Genomic DNA, 24,786 nt, shown 5'->3' on the forward strand with positions numbered 1-24,786 from the left:
AACGAAATATATTATTCTTTGATCTCCACTTTACTTGGGTCGAAGTCCTCCATCATCTCCTTTTAAGTGAATTATGTTCCGTATATACCTTGACTAAATCTCTGTTCATGAGATCCTTTATTGAGGTGTGTTTACTCGCACTCAAGCTGCAATCTTTCTTCCAAAGGAGAACTGCCACCAACAATGGGAGTATTACCAATATGGTACACTAATGAATTTGATACGATTAGGGATGGACATGTGTCGGGTTGGGTCGGATTTTTAGTCTACCCGACCCAACCCGAGAACAATGATTCCTCCACCCGAAATCCAACCTAACCCGCATAATATACACCCACCCGATCCGACCCGACTTTTTGAAATAAAATCCGAAACCGACCCAACCCGATCCGAAATTATAATTAAATATTATTTTTATTCAATAAAAATAATGATTTAATTGAAAAAAATAATATATAGAGTTATATTATTATAATTATTTTTAAATATATAAGGTAAAATTATATTTTTTCCGGGTCGGGTCGGGTCGAATATTTTTCACCCTAAACCGAATCTGACCCGACTCGAACACCACCTTTAAAAAGCCAGACCCGATCCGAGTCTAATTTTTTTTTAAAATCTCACCCGATTAGATCGAGTCAGATCAAAACCCGTTGGTTTCATGTCCCATGGCCATCCCTAGATACGATACACTTATTTACTATAAAATTAGCTCAGGTAAAACTACACCTAGATTTATTTACTATCTTACCCAAACACAGGCATGAAATAAACCATTGGATCTTGAGCCGGGTCTGTATACTGGTAATTGAATGCCGTCGGATCTCATCATCACTCAACCTGCCCTCCTCTAAGCGCGTCATGTTCACGCTCTTCAAAAGGCGGGATTCCTCCCGCTCAAACAAGGGCACTCTTTTTCTCGTTTGTCCCTCCCAAAGATTTTTTTTTTTCAAAATTAAAGAAAAAATAAATCCTCCGTTGCTCTGCTAACATTTTTCTTTATTTTTACCCAACCGAACCTCTCAGTGTAGTATTCCTTGCTAAATGGACGAATCAACATTGCAACTCATCTCCGGAATCGGCACCAAACTCACCCAACTCTCTCGCCCTAACAAAGATGTCCTCATCAAATCTCTTCGTGTAAGCATAAATTTCTTCTTCTTCTTCTTCTTCTTCTTATCTCTTTGGAAATAGAAAAGTGGAATTTCTCCAACAAATCGCTAGGACTGTTGAATACTACTGATTACAGAGTGTTGTGCAGCGAATGATTAGGTGCTTATATTCTTATAAAATCACTTGTTACCATTTTTCTCTGTTAATTAAATTGTTAGCCACGAACATGGATTTACTTCGAAAATTGAATTCAAGTAAAATGTCGGCGTACTGATAACAATGTAGAACAGTTAGTTTATATTATGAAAATGCTGAAATGTTTCTTGATATTCTATCGAATATATTTTGAGTATTTGGCACTATGGTTCAACTTCTTAGATCTCTCTTATCAGGTTAAATTTACCAAATGCATTTCTCTTTCCCAGAATTTTGTAATTAAGTAGTTACCTTAGACTGGGAGCTTCTTTGAGAGAATTTAATTTTGTTGAGAAGAACCTTATGTAATCTCCTCCACGTGGTTAAAATACTATTTGCAGCAAGCTGTGAATGCATTGTCACAAATAGAGCAGCCTTCAGCGAATGAAGCTTCTACAAAGGCGCAAATGTTGGGAAAATTAAAGGCAGCCACGGAACCGTTGAGGAATTCTATCATTAAGCACGGTCTATCTAACCATACTGATAAAGATGCAAGACTTTTGGTGGCCATTTGTGTCGGTGAATTTTTTCGGATCCTGGCACCTCAACCACCTTTTGCAGATAAATATCTCAGGGTAACATTTTTTTCCATCTGGTTGTGAGATTACACGGTTATTTGTACACCTTTGTCATTGGGCTCCTTTTTTATCATTCAAGTTTCTGAACTCTTGTTTCAGGACATTTTTAAACTCATTCTCAGTGTGTTCGTGGAGCTTGCTGATTCTACAAGTGCATTCTTCTCAAGGAGGGTTAAAATATTGGAGACTGTTGCCCGATGCAAATGTTGTGTGATAATGCTGGATATTGATTGCGATGATTTGATCATTGAAATGTTTAATATTTTTTTCTCAGTTGTGAGGTCAGATTCCTGTCTCCCTTTATGTTCTGTATATACATCGTAATTTTATGTTTTTTTATTTAATTAAACAAATTCTATGATATTGTACCTTGAATTAACTTAATCCTTATTTTTGTATGATCTTTTTCGATCAAGATTAACCTACAAGGGCTATCTCTTTCTTAATTTATCTGTCTTTAAGTGTCTCTGAATCGTAACTTTAAGTAAAGTTGAGAAAGTGTTACAATTTATCTCCCAATCATTTGATAAAAGTTCTCATTGCCGCTCAAGTGAAACTTTTAACTTCTTTAAACTACTTGCCATTCATATTTTAATAACTTATTTCTAACAGAGCCTCCATTAAATTTATTGTAGCTTTGAATTTTACATCATACAATTGTGCCTTAAATTAACGTAGTCCTTTCTGTATGATCTTTTTCATACAAGACTAACCTACAAGGGCCATGTATCTTTTACTCTGTTATGTTTTACGTGTCTCCATATATTTTCTATCAAAATGTTTTACATGTCTCTGATTTCTGACTAACTTTTGCTCAAGTTGAGAACATGTTACAATTTTTTCCTAATTATTTCATTCATGATAAAAATGCTTGATAAAAGTTATATTTGTTCACGCTTCTCAAGTTAAATTGTTAATGTTTTCATGTAACCATGCAGATCTTAGTAACTTATTATGATTTGAGTGTTTCCATTAAATTTATTGTAACTTTGCAGTATACATCTTTATCCCTCCTAGTTGAATGTCAGTGAAATGTTTTAACTGTGAAATTCTTCTATTTTAATGCAATCATTGTTTACCGTGGAGCATTTATTGCCTCAGTGGTGTGTCAGGCTTTTCATTCAATGATCACTATATATACCTGCCACAGATTTCTTCCTATGCCTTTATTTATTGCTTCATTACTCTTGTTGTTTTGACACGCAATTTTCTATATGTTGTGATAATAAAATCTAATATTTCTTTCTTCCCAGAGATCACCATCAACAGAGTTTAATCAATGATATTCTGTCTATAATGAGTGATATTCTAAACGAGGAAGTATCCTCCCAGCTTATGGAAGTTATTTTGGGAAATCTCATACAAGAACGTAAGGTGAGTGGGTTGCAGACCTTTTTTTTTCCGTTTCAACTGAGACTGTTTTTAGCTTGTGTTTCCCAGAACTTCTAGCCAAAACAGGGGTTGTGCATTTTAGGAGGAGGCAAAATGAACTGATATTGATTTAATTTGTCATTATATATCATATGCATAAGATATTTCCCGGACTGCAATTATTTGTTTTGCAATTCAAATAGAGCTGAAAATTTGTGTATCTGTGTTCATTTCAGTGGCAAGATTGTGGATCATTTTTCATACATCATTCTAATATCATATTGGAGATTTTTGGCACCTCGTGGTCAATGAATTTCATTCATTGGTATACACAAGCATGCATGTAAAAATGAAAAATTGTTTGTCTCTTATACAGGATACAACTTCTGCAGCTTCTCAGCTTGCTGCCTCTATTATCCAAAGTTGTGCAGAAAAGCTTCAGCCCTACATTTGTGGATTTTTAAAATCTTGCTCCTTGGATAGAGATTCTGTAGGTAGTGAGCTCAAAGAATCCTATCATGAAATTGTGTTGAAAATCTTTCAGTGTGCTCCTGAGATGCTTGATGCTATCATCCCTAGTTTGACCCAGGAATTAATGGTACAACATTCTCATTATGTTCCTGCGCTATCTGCTATTAATATTGCTAAAATTGTTTGGATGTAGCATTACAATCTCTTGTTAATTGTTTCTTAACAAAGCGTCTTTTATGTTTTAATTTTTATACTTTGAAAATTGTTTCTAATTGTTATTGAAATAGCTTTGTTTATCTACAGACTGATCAGGTTGATGCAAGAATAAAGGCTGTTAATTTAATTGGAAAACTTCTTTTATGTCCTGAATACCGTGTTGCACAAAGATATCATGCTCTCTTTGTAGAGTTTTTGAAAAGATTTGCTGATAAATCTTCAGAAGTTAGAGTTGCTGCTCTACAATGTGCTAAAGCTTGTTGCTTGGCCAATCCCTTAGGGATAGAATCTCTTGAACTTCACAGTAAGCAATTCCCTAACAAATATCTTTGATTGTTGTGCATGTATCTTTGTTCACAGCATCCAAAATCTTATACTTATCTTCATTCTTTGAATTGCAACTTCAACAGCTTCCGTTAAAGATCGACTGCTGGACTTCGATGATAAAGTGAGAATGCAGGCAGTGATTGTTGCCTGTGATATTGCTAGGTCTAACCTTAAATATACTTCACCTGAATTCATATCTGAGTTTACAGAGAGACTTAGGGATAAGAAGGTAACTTGTTTTGGATATTGGTGTGATAAGTATGCTTTTATAGTTGTCTACCACTCAATATTCTATTCTTATGCAGATTTCAGTTAGAAAGAAAGCCTTGCAGAAAGTGATGGAAGTATATCGAGATTATTGTGACAAGTGTGCAGAAGGGCATATCACAATATGTGATCACTTTGAGCAGATTCCTTGCAAAGTCCTGATGCTTTGCTATGATAAAGATTGCAAAGAATTTAGGTATTCATATTCGCACATTATTGGGGATAAGAAAACTAAAACTGTTCTCATATAATGTGAAATTTGATGTTTAGGTCCCAAAACATCGAACTTGTTATTGCGGAGGAGTTATTTCCTGTTCTTCTTCCAGTTGAAGAGAGGACTAGGCACTGGATCCATTTGTTTTCTCTTTTCAGCCCTTCGCATGTGAAGGCTCTCACTGCTATTTTATCTCAGAAAAGAAGGTATTTATTTTAAATTACTGCTTGAGTGATAGTGGCATATGCATTATTACCTTCTCTTTTTTCTTTCAGGTTGCAAACTGAAATGCGGAATTTTTTGGCCTTACGAAGGAAAGAGAAGGTAGATTGTTTGTACTGCTTTCCGGAAAGTCATAATATTTATTTGAGGGCATAATAGATCATCTCTCCTAAAGCTCTTGCTTTCTAATAGCGAAGGTCTATGATTTCTAACTTGACGTTTGCAGTTATATTGCAACCATTGCCTTTCCAAATATTTACTTGATGTGCATCACTCTTGGTTTTGGCTTTGCCTTCTGCCTTGCATTCTTTCCTTCAAATGTTGTGCAAATAGTCAAGACATATGCATGCATACATGCAGAATGTTTTCTTATGGGTGATGTTATTTCGTTTTTAAGTTTCCCTTCCCATAACATCATTACAACTGGTATATCCTATTAATATGTGTGTTGTATAGGGTCTGTGTGTTTTACATTTTTGTTCTTCCAAGTGTACTGTTTGCTGGGTTTGATTAACAAAGCAGATAAATATTTATTGCAGGAGATTAGTTCAGAGGATATACAGAAGAAGTTGAAAAGTTCTTTTGTAAAAATGTCGGCTTCATTCCCTGTTCCATCCAAAGCTGAAGAGTGCTTTGACAAGTTGAATCATACGAAGGACAACAAAATTTTCTCTTCACTCAATGTGTTGCTGGATGATGCGACACTTGAAAGTGCCCTGGAGAAAAGAGTGCGTTGTTTAACTTTTTCTCACATGCTTTCTTTTAATACTTTTGCATGGTGCAATAAGGTTGTCATGTTCAGTATCCCATCCCTGTGCTTAGATCTTATCATACAGCCTACCCAAAGTAAGAGAATTGACACACTGTGTGAGATACTCATGAAAAAGGAAGTATTGTTTTATAAGCCCGGAAAAAAGGTCTCTTTTACTTTAGGTTGAACTGAAAAAGTGTTTGTGATGGTAAGCAACACCTGTCTGACTAAGTGACTATCGAAAAACACATGTGCAAATTCTTAGTTGGATTTCTTCACCCAATTTTCTAATTGTGATAAAGCTCTGGATTCTGTTTGGTACCTTTTCACAGAAAGGAAAAGGTTCTTACTTAAAACATAAATTGGCACTTGTTTTTACTTACTCTTCAGCCATATATTGCTTGCAGATGTAGATTTTGAAAGGAAGAAAGGCTAACACAAGCCTGAGCATGTTATCCAAAATTTGTTGATATTTTTTAATCTTCTCTATAAGTTATCCCAAAATTTTACTTTTCCTTTTCAGGATAAATTCCTTAAGGTGATTGGGAATAAACATCCACACTTTGAGTTTTTGCAGTTGCTCTCCTCAAAGTGTTTGTTTAATATATTTGACTCTGAGCATGTCCGTTGCATTCTCAATCTTGTTTCCACTAGTGGGTTGGAAAGCAATCATTTGGAAGCCTTTTCAATAGAACTACTCCTGGTAAGAACAATTGTTTCTAATTGAATCTCGATGGTGTGATTTATTTTTCCCCCCTTTTGAAAGGAGATTTACACTCGGAAGTTTGGCGCGCATCATCATCCTCAAGAAGAAGTTTATGTTTTAATCTGAATACGCAATGCACCTAATGGTGAATTGTAATTTTCTGTTTAAATTTATATGCAGAAATAGTTTATTTGTTGCACATACACAGTTGCACAAATAGTTTCACAAACCTCTATATTTGCTGTGATTCTTCAATAACATAGACTAGAGCACTGTTACGCATGAATGATTTGATATATTATTGTACATAAATTGGCAAGTATGTGAACACCAAAGTGTAAGGTATTTACTTTATGAATGCTTCACACAATTGATTTAGATATTGAAACGTGCCAAGCTGCATGTATGTAATCTCATGCTCAGCTACTAAAGAATATTGACTCAGCCTGCTTGGTTAAGAAATGAATTGAGCTTGAGCTTGACATTCAACTAATTTAATTAAATGACTTGTCTAGTTAGGAAATAAACTTTCTTATTTGATTCTAGTATCATATCTTGAAATTTGAGCTTTATTTTGAGCTTGGGTTGCTTTTATCATACAAAAAAATCAAGTAACAAGATCAAACATGTATTTCAAACAGGGTGGTTACGTAGGTATTTCAAACAGGGTGGTTACGTAGGTATTTCAAACAGAAAAATATTTGAATTTAGTAACATCAAACATAGTGATTCTCAATTTTCAATGATTAATGATTATTAATCAGCTGGTGATTTTAGATCATGAGTGATGAGATCACTCCAGTAACAAGATCACTGTAGTGTGATTAGATTACCAGGGTGGTTTGAGAAATGATGCCAAACACAGTCTTATTAATTACATGACTGCTATTTTGAAGATAAACATGATAACTGCCTTGTAATGCTGTTGCTTCAGAACTTTCTGATCTTTCTTGTTTTAACTCTACCTATCCACTATCTTTCCTGTACATTTAATGATCATGATTGAAGATTATGTATTCAATAAGAGCATGAGTCAGTAGGAGAAAAACTGGAGTTTTTCCTAAAATTAATCTTTAAGGTACTTCTTAAGGAGAAATGTTGAAGAGAGACAGTGAAATCTGGACATAGAAGTAGTTCCATGATAGAAAGTTAACTTTTGAATTGCCTTTTCGATAAGTAAAAGCATGTCCTCCATGAACATTGATTTTGATTGATTTTTGTAGACTCCAAATTTTTTTTTCAATCACATTTTACATGATACAGGTTATCATCAGCAATTTCCCATCACTCATGAGGGGTTCAGAACTTCAGCTACCCCTGTTGTTTAAAGAGAAGTATCTGATTCATGATAAGATCATTCTAGTTTTAGCGAAAGCAGGGCCTCATATCTCTGTTAAATTCAGGTAATTTCCATGTTCTTTTTCAGCACTTCGCACTTGATACTCCTGTTAGAACTGATAGAAAGATGTGTTTTGAAGTTCACGATCTTAAATGCATTTTGTAGTATGAGAAAGGGATTTAATGTTTATCGACAATTTTTATTGTTTAATTTCTCAAAGGAGCAAGCTGATGTCAATTTAGTTTGATTGGTTGCAAGTTTCAAAGCATTATTGTTTTGCTGCCATTCTAACCATACTTAAATTTTTTTGTTTGGTTCTATACCAACTGTTTCTTTTTAATTCTTGTCAATGTGCATGCAGTGACTTTGACTCTGTTTTGAAAAAGATCTGTCTCGAGGGAACTCGCACTCAGTCGAAATATGCTGTTTCTGCAATTGCTTCACTTATAGATGTATCTGAGCAATATGTTTTCTCAGAGTTATGTAAGGTGTGCATATCTCCTTTTTTTTCTTCTATCTAATGGTGTGCTTATCTCAATTATATTTAGTTACCATATCCTTATAAATGGACAAAACCTAAAGTTATAAAAGTGGATTTAAGCCTGATATAGCCGGTGAACAAGATGTGAAAAGGAAAAGAAGAAATAGACAGAGCATTTGATTTTAAGTTTAGAAATTTATAAGCTCATACAAGTAACCTGTAAGATTAGCCTCTAACTGTTTTTTGTTAATTGATAGTTTAGTGATGCTTTTTTTTATAAGAATTGCAGGCCTCATTAAAAACCCCCTTCTTGATTAATGGAGCTCGTAGAGAAGCTCCTTAATCAGCGGAAGGAGGAAAAGAGTGCCTTAAGATTTCATTAATCACAAGAAAGTTACATAAGAAATACAACAAAGAAATACACCCCTTACAGAAACAGAAAACCATAAAACAACCCTAAACAATAACACTAAAGTCAGCCTATTCCTGCCTTAGCTAAGGCATCAGCCTCTAAGTTCGCCGTCCTAGCAACCCATCTAACAACTCCTTGAAAAACTTTAAGCCTATCAACTATGTCTTTAACAATAAAAACATACACATCTGGGCATGATTCAACGTTCTTAATCCAGTCCACTGCCACTCTGTTATCACTCTCTATTATCAAACGATCCTTAACAATCCCTCGAAAAGAGACAAAGAAAGATAATCCCTTTTGAATAGCTTTAAGCTCCATTAAGGTTGGAGGGCCTGGACCAGAAGACTCCTTGAAAGAACCTACAATCAAACCAGAATAATCTCTTAAAACTCCACCTAATCCACTTCTCTTCCAGTCGCAACTAGAAGCAGCATCAACATTCAATTTAATGAAGCCCTTAGGGGGAGGAGACCAAGGGATCTTAGTTACAACCGCTTTATTGGAGGAGGAACAAGAATCCCCTAGAGAAGGATCAGAGATAAGAGAATCCTTAGGAATAGAAATCTCCTTATAATTGGCTAAAAACCAGGAAGCAAGCCTAAACCTTGCTAAGAAAAATAATTCAAACTGGTCTAACTTCCCCCCTTCGAACACAATAGACTTCCTGACTTTCCAAATGGTCCAGAGAACAACCCCTGGAACAAATGACCATATAGCAGAATTGATCATCAAATCTTCTCAGGCTTGGAGAAAAATCTTGGCATTAGCATGAAAAACAGAATTGAGCCTCCACAACTTCAAGAATTTGTTCCATAAAGACCACGCAACAGAACAGGTAAAAAATAAATGTGAGGAAGACTCCTCCACCAACTTGCAAAGAGGACATAAAACATCTTCAATACCCTGAACCCCTCTTTTAGTGATGTTAATTTGAAGTTGAATGCTGTGTTCTTTAAATGCACTCTTAGTGCATTTGGACGGGAAATTTTAAAATTCTGAAGAAATTTGAAATGAGGGCATTTTAAAATGCATAATTTTAAAATGCTAGTATCTGTAATTGTTTTGTTTGAATAAATATTTCGTAGAATGAAATTTATGCTCCTGGAATTTAATGAAATTAAAAAATTGTAAAAAGAAGTGATAATATTAAAAGAAAAATATGCAATAGGAGTATTATTAGATTTGTAAAAGTGGATAGATATTGTTACAATACACAAATAATATATTTATTAGAGTTAAATAAAATGATATTTTGTCTTCTAATTTTTTCATTGTACTGTGGGTCATGTGGGGTAAAGTGAGGGCTTTTGGAGGGGATTTGAAAACCTCTCTTGGTGGAATTTCAATAGGGATTTTGAGGTGCTCCAGTTCCTTGAAATTCCTCAACTTTGAAATATTTTAACTAATAAAATTAAATTAATTTTTGGAAACCTTGATTGAAATGAAATCTCTCCTCCAAATACCCCATCCCGATAAATTTTAAAAGTTGAGATGGAGGTTCAGATTTTAAATTTTTTTGTTTTGTTTGTCTTTTTAATTCAATAATAGTCCAGCTGGAAGCTAAATTCTATTTCAAATTTTAAATTTGATTATAAGTCACTGTCCCTTGCTGACTAATTTTCAATGTCATGTATCATCTATATAATTACCTTCATATGGTCATTTTAGTCAAATTAGCAATATAGTTTTAGAATTGGTCTTCAGTTAGGCTGGATCTGTCCTTTACCTAATGCATTCAGCAGAAGTGCAAACTTTGAATTGAAGCCTGATTGTAATATTGGCCTGTTGTTATGTAATTTTCAAGGCTCAAGAGGGTTGCTTGTGGTGATTTTTTTTAAATAAAAGGAAATTAACTCTGTTTTGCAAATTAACCTTGACAATCTGTAACTGTTCATGTTCAGGGACTTGTGGATTCTCTTCATCGTGGGCAGAATACTGCAACGGTTTTGCAGTCATTGGGCTGTATTGCCCAATATTCTGTTTCAACTTTTGAAGATCATGATAGAGAAATCACAGAATACGTGTATGAAAAGATTTTTCAGGTAACTAATTTGTGTTTGCTTAGTGCTTTTCTTTAATTTAGTGGCTGGAGTATCTAATCTGCTTTTGGTAATTGTTATGTGCTGACTATTTTTTTAGTTTAATCTCTGAAGGCAAAATCATTGGATAATCATTCAGACATTGAGGATAACTCTGGGTGTACTACTTGCAAGCTAAAGGTTAGTGTTAGAAGAGGGAGCTTTCCTATGTATGTCTTAATTAATTATACTTATGTCGATTTCCTTTAGAGTTGAGTTTGATGTTTTAATAATTAAGATCAGATTTTATCTTTCAACTGCAGCATTGTCATAAACTGATTAAAAATGCAAAATATGAAGGGAAATTAAGTTTTTTTTTGACTGAGAAGGGAAATTAAGTTTTTTTTTTTGACTGAGAAGGGAAATTAAGTTTTTTTTTTGACTGAGAAGGGAAATTAAGTTAAATGGTCATCAAGTGACTGAGAGCAAGTTAGGTTCAGCTTGCAGATCAAACCATGTATACTTATCGTTAAGGAAATGATATATGGAAATATATTTTTCTAAAAAACAATGATGGATTCCAGAACCTTTGTTAATCATACTTCTAATATTACAACGATAGATGGATTTTTTTGGGTGTGAATGGATATAATGTTAGTGTAGCACTTTTCTCTAAATGGTGAATTAACTTTCTAAGTATGTTAAGTCCTGCTTCAAGTTCGTCTGGTTGACATAGATAAAAGTCCACCAGGGCTGTTAGGGATGAGTGCGAGTCTAACGTGCTAACTTCAACTTTTAGCAAGAATATTAGTTGATATGCTATTGTGTATATTGGTCTGTGGTTGCTTTAAGTAAATTGCTACTCACGCCTAACAACTTTAACTCTTAATTCTCAATCATTTTTACCTTTAGATATGAATGTCTTGTTAAGAACTATTTTGATTGTTTCTAGATAAATCTGGCATTTATATTGCCTTCTCTCTCTCAAAGAACCAACACATTGTATAAGTAAGAATCTTCTGATTCAGTGGCTTATAATTTAAGGGGTGAATATACATTATGGTACCTGAGTTTAGCTTAAAAGTGCAATTTGGCACCTAAACTTTTTTTGGTTCAATTAGGTACCTGAATTTGCTTTAAGGTTCAATTTGGTATCTAAACCTTTTTTGGTCTAATTAGGTACTTGAACTTGGCTTTTAGGTTCGAATCTAAACTTGGCTTCATAGTTTAGATTGGTTAAAATAAGTGATCTACGCAAGTAATAATTTGGACCAAAAAGTGAACTTTGGGTACCAATTTGAACCAACAGGTCAAATACCTAATTGGACCAAAAATGTTTATATACCAAATTGCACCTTGAAGCCAAGTTCAGGTATCAAAATATGTATATTTACCCTAATTTAAGCTTCAAATGCTCTAATAAAATTTATTTGGTTTTGAGATGAAAGTTAGAACAATGATATAGTGAACATAGGATACTTCATTAATGTTAGGATATACATTTTACTGGCTGGTAAGGTTTTTTATGGCTAATTTAGTTTGATGACTATCCTTTTCAGATTTATGGGCTTAAGATGCTTGTCAAGAGTTTTTTGCCCCATCGAGGGTGTAATATCAATAGACAAATTAAGTCATTGTTGGACATTTTGTTGAAGATGCTTCAGAAGGAGGATAAGGTTGATGATATAATCTCATGGTATGATTTCTAAAATATGTACATTGTCTATCTCCTTACATCCACTTGGAGTACTGAGGCAAAGGTTTAACCCTATGGTTTTAATGAGGCTGTAAGCAGGAATGCTATCCTGTTTTTTGTGTGTTTTTTTACTGTCTGGTTTGCTTTGTATGGTGTTTGGTTGAACCCTATGTATTTTGCTTTAAATCTTGAATAAACTTGAGGTACTCTTTTCCCCCTTCCGCTACCTATTGGCCTCCTTTTGGAGGCTGAGAAGTATGAAGGGGTTTTTTAACAAGGCCTCCCCTTATAAAAAAAATTAATAAAAAATCTTGAATTCATAAAGAAAAGAAATCAAGCACTATAAAGTTAGGATCCATTGTAATTCTAGAAAACTAATCTAGTTAATGAAAAAAAGAAAGGGAAATTATTTGATACGTAGGCTGTGTAAAATTTAGACTCCACAGCCTTGCCTATTTTAATCCTAAACCTTATACCTTGAACCCAAACATCTAACATCTAAACCTAAACTCTAAACTCTAAATGTGATAAATGGCATTCAAATGGTAAGGTTGTGGAGTTTATGCTTTACGTAGCCTGTGCATCAAAAAATTTTCCGAAAAGAAAATTCAACAAAAAGGAGTTCTGCCATAGTTAATACTACAACAAAAGAAATAAAGGAGGTAGAAAAGAGAAATTGAAGGTTGTATTCCCTTAAGATCCATGCAACTTCGTTTGTGGCTTCTCTCCTTTTGAAACTAAACTTGCTTATATATCTTAAAATAACCCTAAGAGATCTTAAAATAAAAGGTCGAAGCCCTATCAGTGTATGAATCCCAAAACTTTCAAAATTCGGAATCCTTGTGAAAAAAGATATTGTTGGCCGCTGCAGTGATGAGGCTCTGACATACTTAGATATCGGTTTTCCATGTTATACTAGGGTTAAGAACCTAGCTCTGACACCATGTTAGTTTTGGTGAAAAGGAGATTTTTTTTCTTATATGATGTGGTAGAACACAACCTTAAGACTATTAGTTTTCTTGTTTCCTAAGACTATCTTATCTTTTAAGAAAGAGAGTTCTAATTAAAATAAGAATAATTCTAAAAAACAGCTGAAATGAAAGCAACTATTAATATAACTTTAAATCAAAAACTGGCTGAAAAGAGTCCTAATTGCCTTCTTTCTACATATATATTATGTTATTCTTTTGCTTCAGAGATTATTGAAAACCTTTTCTCATTACTCATGCATTAGCTTTATGTTCTAATGCAGTGCAGATGACAGGGATTATATAAGACTGGCTGCTGCAAAATCTGTTCTCCAGCTTTCTAGAAGATGGGACCTACATATTTCTCCAGATATTTTTCGCTTCACAATTTTGATAGGAAAGGTAAGTAGGTTTGCTCTAGCAATTTGAAGTCTAAGCACTTATCATGGACTCCTATTGCCTAACCATGTAAAACATTCCTTGAATTAAATATTTTTTTAATAATGGAATATATGACTTTACTTTGTTTAAAATGTGCCTTCAGTTTTCATGTTTCTTCCTGCATGCCTCAGCTTTTGATTTTCTTGAAAATAGTTGTTTCTTTTCGGTTATATCATTGTATTTCCGGTTAATTACTTCTGCTTTGATTTTCCAGGATTCTTCTTCTGTCAGGATATCATTTCTTGATAAATTACACAAGCTGTTGAAGGAACGAGTTATACCTATAAGATATGTTTGTGCTTTTATGCTGGCTACCGCTGATGGCTTCAAGGATCTACAGCATGTAAGCATTTCCATTTTTCTGATATATCTTGTAAATATAATCTATATTCTTTGCATTTTACTAATTCGTACAAGCTGATTTACTCTTCTAGTCATTCAAATATATGGAGTTTATCAAGGAATATGCTAGAGAAACTCGAATACACCAAACATCTATTGTGCAGGGAGGGTCAATTATGTTCTACCCAGCATACTTGGTGGTATTCTTGATCCATGTGCTTGCGCATGATGAAGACTTCCCACCTGAAGGTTGTGAGGATGAAGCATTATATGCTCAATTTTGTGGGTAAATGTTTTTCAGAAGTCAAGTTTTGTATTCCGGTTTTCCACAAGCTGAGCATGGATGATGCCACTGCCAGTTTTGGTGATGTTAGTTTTTTTTTTTCCCGTTTTGCAGTCCACTTCTTTTGTTCTTACACACATTAATCAACTCTAATAACATTGATGATGATATGGATCTTATCAACGATGCTGCTTTCACTTTGTATTATATATTTCGTGCTATTAAAAGAGCAAAGGATGCTGATGATGCTCAGAGAACTCCAGTGAGACTTTAACTTTTTAGATTTCTTTGTTGGGTGACTAATGTAGTTCATTTCAACCTAACAACTTTTTGTGAATAAGGCAATTTCTTACAATGCAGAGGCTGCACTTTCTAGCCAATGTTGGAATTTCTGGTGTAAATTCATTTTATCAGAAAGGCATCTCCTCTTTACCCAGACCAGTAAAGATTTTGCTTCCATCATCATTTTATAAAATAAATCCTATGGAAAATGAAGAGGCAAGTTCCCGATGACATGTTTCCTCTTCTGCATTTAAAAGGTTTTGCCAAAATTCTAATTTAGTTTTGTGTGCAGGCTAATTTTAGTTTTCTTACTCAAACTTTTGTTGAGAAGGTCGTTCACATTTTCAAGTCTCAAATCTCTCCGGTGCGTATGAAGTTGTTGATATATGATTGGCATGATTAATATACTTATGGATTTTATGTTTGAATGCCATCCTTCATCCTTGTGCTTGTGCATGCACACATACACACATACATGCTAGTATTTCAATTGGAGATTGTTGATTGCATCTATGTTACAGCCAGTTAGCTCTGTTCATAAACGTGGTCGGAAGTGTCACGAGAATGATACTTTTAACATGGTATCACATAAGCATGAAGATTTTTCAACTCGTGGGGCACTTGTAGTGCATAAAAAACCTACAAGGCAGGATATCAGTTTGGGACATAGGCGAATACGTGATGTTTCTCCAAATGCATTGGGATCTGTTGGGTCACACAATAAGGACTTTAATGAGCAGGAATGTGGTGCATCTAACAGTTCTGAATCAGCTTTAGAAAAAGGGAAGGCATTTTCTTCTTCCAATTCTTTCACTCAGAAAGCTTTTCAGATGGAACCAGAAGTTTCAACCAAGAAAGTTGAAAGATATAGTGTATTGGAGGGAAATGTTGGTGCAAATAAAAGCAACACTGCTGAAGCGGACAATAGTCACAAGGTAAAGCTCAACATTCTATTTAGCTCAAAAGTAAGATCTTTCTCTGACTGACACGATTGTAGCTTTAGCATCTCTGCCTTCTGCTATAAGTATGCTCTGTATATATATTGGCCAATAACTAGCTGTATTTTGAGCTAAGCAGGAAATGGGCACCGGAAATAAGGCATTAGTTGGACAGCGGATCAAAGTATGGTCTACATTTGATAACTGGTAAGTCTTTTGTTCAAGGTATGTACTTCTGCAAGTTTTGAAGTTTGTGCGAATTTTAGTTTGATTTTTTTCTTTATTTTTCAGTTTCTATACAGGCACAGTTGATGACTTTAATCCAGAAAACAACACTCACAAGGTAAATTCTTGCAAATATTGTTATTCAATGGGGTATTTGTTCTCTAATAGAAATTTTAGGTGCTGCTTAGGAACTGTGTGGAATTTAATTTTACTCAATTTGTTGATTTTTATTTATTTGGTTTGTCTCTAATGTCTCCAAGAAATAGTGAGATTTCTTTGATTTAGAATTGAATGTTCATGCTCGTATTTTCTTTTTCAGTTTAGCTATGAGCAAATATTTGTTTTGATTAGATTTGTTTTCTTGCAATTGACAGATCACATGTGATAGTGGAGAAGTTGATATATTATGCTTGGACAGTGAGAGCTGGGAGACAATAAGTGACTGTTCCTTGACGGAGAGGGTAAGTGTGAAAGCTAAGAGTGTTTCTTTTGAGCTTCAAACTGTTAAGCATGTGTTTATGTTTTAAAGATGTAAAGGAATTGGATTCTTTGTCCAGTTCCATAAATACGCCAGTCTAGTTAGAATTAAATTTGCTCTGACCTCAGACTAGAGAACTGAAATTAATTATATTCTTTCGACTCTATTAATGATGGCAAATTAGCCGATTTGGGAGGAGGGCAGGGGGTGTTGCTTTACTTAGAACCTGGATATGGTGCCTGCCTTAAATACCAAACAAAGTGGTTATTGGCAAAATAATCCTGTTACACCGAGAATAAGAAACAGCAACAAATATAATATTTACAAAATACGATGGCATAATTGCTGTCCAATCCTACATGATTTTCCATCCATCTAAGCATATGATTTTTTAGCGTCATTTTTCTGATCCTTCATTGTTCATCTTTGTGATTTTATTATATTAATCTTGTTCTGTCCATTTTTTGCATGAAATGAGGTTCAGCCATCAGATAAACCAAACACCTTGCATTTGCGGCAATGGTAAGTTGGTCTATAATATTTTTTTGGCTATAACGACCTGCATCTTGCTTTCCCAGCACCCATTCAATTGCCCGTGAAATTATTATTGGACATATTGCTTATATCATTTCCTTTGTTTGCTTCATCATGCAAATTAATCCAACTCTTTGGGACTCCAATTGTTTCTGCTGTTTAGCAATGCCTAAACTTTGTTCGATTTGCCTGTGGCAACCAGATAAATTAACACTTCTGTAGTGTGTAGCATTTGATAGTAATCTTGTTTCCATTATAACTCATTGCTGTTTTTCTGCTATTCTTTTGTTGCATTCTGCTGTCAATAGTGTGAAAGAGACAGCTGTTAAGCTGAGAAATGATTCCAGACAACAGTCTAAGACAAAATTAAATATGGAGCACAGTAAGGTTCATTGGAGAGGTAATTTATCTTTACATTTTATAATACTATTATTTTCAGTTGAAACTCTTGCCTGTTCCTTACATGTCGGCCATTAAAGGGCTTTTGTAATATTTTAAATATATAGAAAGGTGATTAATTTTATGGTCCAGAAAAGGGCAAGAAGGAAGAGAGATCATCCAGAAATTCATCATCAGTATCAGAATTTATAGAGGGAGATCGTGTAAGTGCACCACTTTTACATTTTCTTCTTTTTTTAATATCTGTTTCTTAAACAAGGAAATATTATCATATATATATATTTTTAAAAATATTGGTCTACACTGCACAGACCATTTATATTCAAAATGAATATGGTTTGTTTGGGATTGCTTCAGGTTGCAAGAAGAACTCGGAGACGAAAAGAGTAAAGTGGGATGGTAAATGTCAAATGCAATGGCCGCTGGTTTTAATCCTGCCTGCTGTAATCCCTTTCTACCGATTGCGTTGCTTATTCCTTTTCAAGTATAGTGTGGGTGTATGATCAGTAATTATGGACCATAATATCACTACTAGTAATTATCCTTTCTGTTTTTGTTTGTATGATGGTCTGGTAAAAGTAGTTTGATTATGGCCTACTTTATTAATTAAATATGCTTTCCTTTAACATTTGTTTTATTGTTCAAAAGCATTTGACAGTGTCCCTTCATGTAAAAAAAAGTTCATTCGACAGCAAATGGTAATGTTACAAAATGCAAAACAATCAGCTTCTTTTTAAATAGGATTTTCAAATTTAATCATAGATTTAAGTGTTTTTAGCTCTTGGAGAAGTTAATTTTGATATGAAATCATAAAATTTTTCTTGTTTTTATATTGGTAACACAATTATTTTGAATATACAGTTCACTCTAAATTGTAAAGATCAATACATCTATTTTTCAATGTGTACCGTTATTAACTTATTTTCTATTTTGAAATTTATATAAAAACATGTAACATTATATATGGATTTATAAAGATTATGTTGCATGTGATTTTACAATAAAAAACATAGTCTATACATTTAAATTAAGTTTTGCAAGTATATTTTAATTGTTTAGAAAGTATTTAACATTTATTTTTTTGTATATTCTAATTTTAACGAATTTAAATAGTAATTAAATCTTTTTATTTTCATTTTTCAGCATCATGTTTACATGGATATTTTAGTTTTACACAATTTCTTTTGAAACATTTGAAGTCAAGAAATTAATATTTTTCCAATATTTTTTAAAATCATTAAATTATACATATATATATATATATTAACATTTTTAAAAATATTTTTAAATCATAGTTTTTCTATTGAATAGATCATTTCTGGTAAGAAATATTAGGATTCTGGACTCTGGTAAGAAGTTATTGATGATACTACAATTATTTTGTACACTGTTTATCATTTGAACACAGTTTTATTTTTATCATTACAATAAAAATATCATTTATTGGTTACGAAATTGCCTTACCTGGTCCTAGCTGGTGAGAAATTATTGGAAAAGATTTCCCCCTAGATGATTGTTCTATGCTTAAACTTGACTTATGATTAATTACCTTTCCATTTGGCAGTACACGTCACTAAATTTTGGTAAGCAATTTAATACCCTTTATTTTTATAATTTATTACTATTAATCTATCAAATACATCAACTTAGAAATCATTGATACTATTGCAAGAAAGTAATTTCTGATAGGAAAATTCTACCACGTTCACATTCACGAGTACTATTAACGATGATTATCATTAATTTAATTTATAAAAATTTAAATTTTAAATGATTTAATGTGTAATTTTAAGTTAGTTGGTGTAGATTCTTTTTTGTTCGTTTATATAATTAAAATTTATTAAAAATCTATACACAAATGATGATAAGAATGACCACCTAAAACTTAGTTTACATGATTTGTGTATAGATTTTTTTTTTGTTTAGAATTTAGAATTCTAAATGATCCAAAAATAATGATAAGAATGACCACCTAAAACTCAGTTTACATGATTTGTGTATAGATTTTTTGTTTTGTTTATATAATGTTTTCAATTTTATTAAAGAGAAATACCTTTTGGATAAGTTTCCAAACAACACCCTCAGTACATGGAGGAACGGTAAGTGAACCAATATATCTGAAGTAGTTTGTAGTATCAAACTTGATATCTCCTGGATTAGTATTTCCCAAAATTTTCTCTTCTTCTCCTAGTGTTTTTATGTCGTGAAAAAGCTGACAAAAACAAAAATCAATTAAGAGAAAACAAGTACTCCATTATAGATTTCAATGAAGGTGTTAAGCATGCATACCCTACTGAGGAAGGGATCAGGCCGACCATATTTATAAACAACAGCAGTAACAGCCATCTCTCCATGATCACTTTTGTGAACCATGTGGAGTTCCAATGCATACCTGTTTAACAAAACAATAATTAACTATGTATGCGTGTGCCGGGATAAGAAGACACAGAAATATACCTAGTTCCATTGAATGTGTGCTCAGATGGTGAATGCTAATGGCACTGAAGCAGTTTATAATCGGTGCCGTTTATGTTAATTTTCCTAGCATCTCCTTTCCACCTTATCTGATATTGTATGATAATAGAATTTTTCATTATGAAACAATAATCGAGGGGTTTAAACACAATTTTACCTTAATATCATGTCCACGGTTCTTGAGAACAGCAGGGACAGGATTATAGTTCATTTTCAACTTCCCCAGACTAGGAACAAGTTGCAGTTTTCCACTGGGAATATCTATAGGAGACTGCAGTTTTCTAGTGTCACAAAGTTTCCAATGTGGGTCTAGTTTCCCCCATTCCTTTGGCCCCTTATCAGTTCCTTCTATGTAAGTAAATACAGTTTCATCCTCTGCACAGAAAAAATGATTGTATTTAATGCACTAATGGTGTATAATTTTATTCACCACCAATGAATAAACTTAAATGAAGGATAATAGTTAAGAAAAGAAGAAGAAGAAAAGAGATCAAACGTACCAGCTTCATCAAAAGATGCAATGGCTATTGAGAAAAAGTAACAAAGAGAGAGATAAGAGAATGGAGAAAGTGATGCTATGAATACACTTCATATTTTATCTCAATTTTCTCACAAACATTCATTTGCAATGATGAAATTTATAGTGGTAGTAGTACGACAGGCTTCTCTTTGTTATTTCTTTTTTCGATCTTTACTATTCTTTAAACATTTCGGTAGAACAATTTGGTGGTTCACTATAATTTTTGGAAAGAAATTTATAGAAAAGATTTCCCCATTAATAGAAATCCCATTTGGCAGCATAAATGTCTAATTGTTGCTAGGTAATTTAATACCTAAATCTTGTTCATTACCGTTAGCAAGATTATAGGATTATAATCTTTTTCCTGGCATAATAGATAAGGTTAGAACTTTCTTTTATTTCTTTTTTAAAAAATTAATCTAGAGGTGATTATAATTGAACGGTATTATCTGTTCTAAAGTCTTTTAACCATCTGACAACGAATGTTTCAATATATATGAATATATTAAATTTGAGTAACTTTACACAAAATTTAGTCATGAGAAGATATTAGATCAACATATAAAATCTTGGTTGACTAGTGAGTGTTGCTACAACATCTCTCTCTATATAGCATCCTAAGTGTTAAGGCCATTGCAAGGTTGTCAATTCTTATTCTTCCATCGTCGTTGTTTGATCTTTGTTTATGATAATAATTCCAAAACACTGATGAGTAATGCAAATAACGAGAGATCCAATCAGGAAAATGACCAACTGGAGAGAAGTAAGAAAAAAAGTCAAAGTCATGGCTCCTGAATCCTTGGGAAGAAGCGCCGAAGTCACCATGGAGGAGGATAGCCATACGGAGTTGGAAACCAATAATCAGGATGAGAGAAGGCCGTCCTATCGGAATATGCTTATAGGAAAAAGTCTGATCAATGGCTTCCAAGATTCAGATGAGTTTGGACCCATTGACAAGAACGAAGGATTAATAGCGGTAGGTTGCAAGGATTCTTGGCCGTCGTTGACGACGTCAGAGAGATATAGGGATAGCCTGCAAGTTAGATGGACTAATTGCCTAATTCTGAAACTACTTGGGAAGTCTATAGGATTCCGGGATCTTGATGAAAGAAACAGGAAAACGTGGGCGCCGAAAGCAGACTATGAATTGATAGACGTTGGTGATGGATATTTCTTAACTAAGTTTTCCTCGGTGGATGACCTTAGATTTTCTATAGAGGAAGGACCATGGATTATTTATGGTCACTATCTTACGGTTCGGAGATGGTTTGCTGACTTTCACCCTTCTTCAACCACTATAGATTCGACTGCAGTGTGGGTTCGGTTTCCAGAACTCCCGATACATTATTACAGTGAACGTATGCTTTTTGCAATGGACAACACCATTGGGAGAGCGTTGAAGGTGGACCCGAATACCAGTTATGCCTCGAAAGGACGGTTTGCTCGCGCCTGTGTCGAAGTCGATTTTGGTAAATCTCTTGTGCCAAAAATTGAAGTTGATAATAGATGGTATTACGAGGGACTACCGCTTATCTGTTTCGGTTGTGGGAAATTTGGTCACCGAGACTGCTCTTCGATTGTTGCACTCGCATCCGCGGAGGCGGGTCAGATGTGTACTACGCGGATGCAACACAGCGTAAAGCCCGCATGTAACGTTTTTGAAGGTTATCACGACGTAATATTGGTGCAACGTGATAAGAGAATCGTATCACAATTGTTGCGGTAAAAAACCGTTATGTAACACCGCAATACGCTATTAATTGCGCCGTAACAAACTTTAAATTATCTAAAATATAAAATTACATAGATGAATTGTTCTAATTTAATTCTTAAAACTGTATTATAAATATATATCATTAATAATATTGTAATAGTTATATTTAAAATTAGTTACTTAAATTTAAATTAATTAAATTATTTATTAACATTATTTTAAAATTAAATTAATTTTAATTTAAAATTAAAATTTCCTCTTATCTAAAATTGACGTGATTAATTTTAAATTAAATTTTTATATTAACATTAAATATCATAATTATATATTTATTTATTATTATATAATTTTTTTATTAGAGAGGAATTCACTTTATAATACTATAATAGTATATGTATTTTATCTATTTACTATGAAACTATAAAATTTTATCTAACATATAATATAAAGAATAAATAAATAAATAATATTATAAATAAAATAAAATAAGGAATATATTCCTTGATAAAATAAAAAAGTGATGGTGTGTGTGTGTAACACATCAATTTAGGAGCTAAATTTTAGAAATTATAAAGTGGTGGATTTAGTTGGTATTTTGGGAAGAAAATTGATTAAAATGAAAATTTTTAAAACCTGTAGCATGTTTTAGAGTTGTAGGAAATTCAGAGATCAAACCCTAAATTCACCCAAATAATGTCGGCAGACATGTTATATGCGTGATTTCTGTTTTCAAAACAGAAATCAATTTCTCAAATTTTATCCTATAACATCCAACTTTCAAACCCGATTCAGACGCCGTTCGACATCCGATTGTCGATTTGAAACCACCATCGTGTTTATCATCGACTGATGAAAATCCCTTAAATCAATTGAAGTGAAACGCTGTCAAATGTCATGAATTTCGAGTCAAAGTTTTGACCTTTTTTTAGCACCACCGCCGAGAAAAATCTTAAATTCATCGCCGATTGTTACTCCGTTTTTTACACCTCCCGCGCCATCGTGTTCTTTGTGTCATTCTGAGTCCGCCGGTGTCCTCCTTGTTTCCGTCAGCGGCGGTGCATGAGGGAGGTGAAGCGGTCAAAGTTTTTGATGTTCCGGAAACGAGCTCTTTGCCGTTCAAAATTGTGAACCAAGCTTAGTATCACAAAATGCCTTAAAATAATTTTTAGGAATTTTTTCAGGAATTTTTGGATACTTCACGGCACCGCACGCGCCGCCACTGCGCGTGGGGAAGTCCTAATTTGTAATTAATTTCTGTTAGGGTGATATTTGTGTAAAACTCGGGTGCTAGTTTTGTAAATATTTTTAGAATGGTGCCTAATTTGTAATTAATTTCTGTTAGGTGATATTTGTGTAAAATCGTTGACAGTTGATCGCCATTGACCGTTGACTTTGACCGAAAAAGTCAAAATTTTCGAAAAGTCATATTTTATATTTTTCAACGTCCTGAATCCAAAGTCTGTTTCGTCAAATTCAAACCCGGTAAGCTGGTTTTCACTGATTTATCACCCGATTCGATCCGTTTTTAGGAATTAAGCTTCGTTTTCTTTATGTAATTTCTGTTGATATGCATCTTGTAGATGCTTGATTTATCCGGATGATTCATTACCTACCCTAAATTATTCACATACTTCAACCAAATTATACCCACCCTAAATGTTATTATCCCACAGAAAATAAAATGAGAAGCATGCAACCACTTTAAGGAGATTGATGAGGGGAGACTAACGTGGGGGGGCCATCAAGAAAAAAGAAAACAAATTTGTTTGTAAAGGTCTCTCTCTTTCCTGGAGATGGAAGAAAAAAGAGGAAAAAGTCAATTAATCATACCTAAACTTATCAAAACTTCACCAAATGCAAGGAAATTAAGATGCAAAAGGACAAGTGGGATTCAGTGGAAATGAAATAAAGAAGGGGGCTCGTGGGAGAGGTGGGAGGAGAGACCATAGACAGAGAGGAGGCCAAAACGTGAGAGGAAGGAGGAAAAAAAATAGAAAACAACACTTCTCGTAATCTGTCGGATTCTCTCCGGAGATCGGGATATCCGATCAACATTCCGAGCGGTCAAAAGTTGCGTAAGGCCATCACGAACAACATATTGAAAAATCAGGACGATCAGACGGTGGACGGTGACGGATCGGAGAAAACAAATCCGGGCGGTTTTTAGCCTCTTTCCGGTGATCGGAATCTTTGATCAACATTCCGAACGGTCAAAAGTTGCGGAAGGCCATCACGAACAACATATTGAAAAATCAGGACGATCAGACGGTGGAAGGTGACGGATCGGAGAAAACAAATCCGGACGGTTTTTAGCCTCTTGCCGGTGATCGGAATCTGCGATCAATATTCCGAACGGTGAAAAGTTGCGCGATGCCAACACAAACAACCTATTGAAAAATCATGACAATCGGACGGTGGATGACGGCAGATCAAAGAAAATACATTCAGACGGTTATCTTTGTATCTTTCCTGATTTTCACACTTTAATTTCTGTTATTTTATTTTAACCTTTTATTTTCTGTTTTTACCATTTTAATCCTTAAGGTTCATGTTTTGCGCTTGGGTCATTTTCCATATGAGTCATTTTCATTTGCAGCTTAATACATTTTAGTCCTTAAATAGGTGTTTTTGTGTTTCTGATTTCGTCTCCATATTTTACGCGTACTCAATTTTAGTCCTGAGTGGTATTGTATTTAGCTTCTGTTCTTTATACATTGAACTGTTAATTTTTGCATGTTTCATTTTAGTCCCTAGGTCGAAGTTTGCATGTTTTTAATTCTGTTTATTTATTTTATGGTTCATTTAAT

General features: G+C 33.9%; 2 protein-coding genes and 1 pseudogene across 2 annotated transcripts; 2 read left to right on the forward strand and 1 right to left on the reverse strand.

Annotated features, from left to right (window-relative positions):
• The first annotated feature begins 977 nt into the window (after window positions 1-977).
• Window positions 978-17,778, forward strand: LOC120145851 (sister chromatid cohesion protein PDS5 homolog A-like). The gene is made up of 31 exons (XM_039159577.1): window positions 978-1,140; window positions 1,650-1,883; window positions 1,986-2,167; window positions 3,140-3,260; window positions 3,634-3,855; window positions 4,032-4,248; window positions 4,355-4,500; window positions 4,577-4,734; window positions 4,809-4,958; window positions 5,028-5,076; window positions 5,514-5,702; window positions 6,249-6,428; window positions 7,695-7,834; window positions 8,132-8,258; window positions 10,568-10,708; window positions 10,820-10,885; window positions 12,244-12,380; window positions 13,633-13,750; window positions 14,004-14,132; window positions 14,224-14,417; window positions 14,529-14,676; window positions 14,775-14,912; window positions 14,989-15,060; window positions 15,218-15,631; window positions 15,774-15,841; window positions 15,926-15,977; window positions 16,234-16,320; window positions 16,813-16,859; window positions 17,180-17,271; window positions 17,403-17,473; window positions 17,628-17,778. The coding sequence occupies exons 1-31, from the start codon at window positions 1,045-1,047 to the stop codon at window positions 17,658-17,660; spliced, it is 4,218 nt and encodes a 1,405-aa protein (XP_039015508.1). The 5' UTR covers window positions 978-1,044; the 3' UTR covers window positions 17,661-17,778.
• Window positions 17,779-19,192: 1,414 nt separating this feature from the next.
• LOC120145952 lies at window positions 19,193-21,051 on the reverse strand (annotated as a pseudogene).
• Window positions 21,050-21,991, forward strand: LOC120145953. Its single transcript, XM_039159643.1, has one exon. The coding sequence runs from the start codon at window positions 21,050-21,052 to the stop codon at window positions 21,989-21,991; it is 942 nt and encodes a 313-aa protein (XP_039015574.1).
• Window positions 21,992-24,786: the final 2,795 nt, after the last annotated feature.

This window comes from Hibiscus syriacus, unplaced genomic scaffold (genome assembly GCF_006381635.1).
Source record: "Hibiscus syriacus cultivar Baekdansim isolate YM2019G1 unplaced genomic scaffold, ASM638163v2 tig00110895_pilon, whole genome shotgun sequence".
Classification (NCBI taxonomy): Eukaryota; Viridiplantae; Streptophyta; class Magnoliopsida; order Malvales; family Malvaceae; genus Hibiscus; species Hibiscus syriacus.

What these genes read in the sequence shown, in the direction of transcription:
- LOC120145851 (XM_039159577.1), top strand. Translation starts at nt 1,045, where the DNA reads ATGGACGAATCAACATTGCAACTCATCTCCGGAATCGGCACCAAACTC. An exon ending in TGGTCTACATTTGATAACTG is followed by an intron (nt 15,842 to 15,925) that starts GTAAGTCTTTTG and finishes TTTATTTTTCAG; the next exon opens with TTTCTATACAGGCACAGTTG. An exon ending in ACCTTGCATTTGCGGCAATG is followed by an intron (nt 16,860 to 17,179) that starts GTAAGTTGGTCT and finishes TGCTGTCAATAG; the next exon opens with TGTGAAAGAGACAGCTGTTA.
- LOC120145953 (XM_039159643.1), top strand. Translation starts at nt 21,050, where the DNA reads ATGGCTCCTGAATCCTTGGGAAGAAGCGCCGAAGTCACCATGGAGGAG.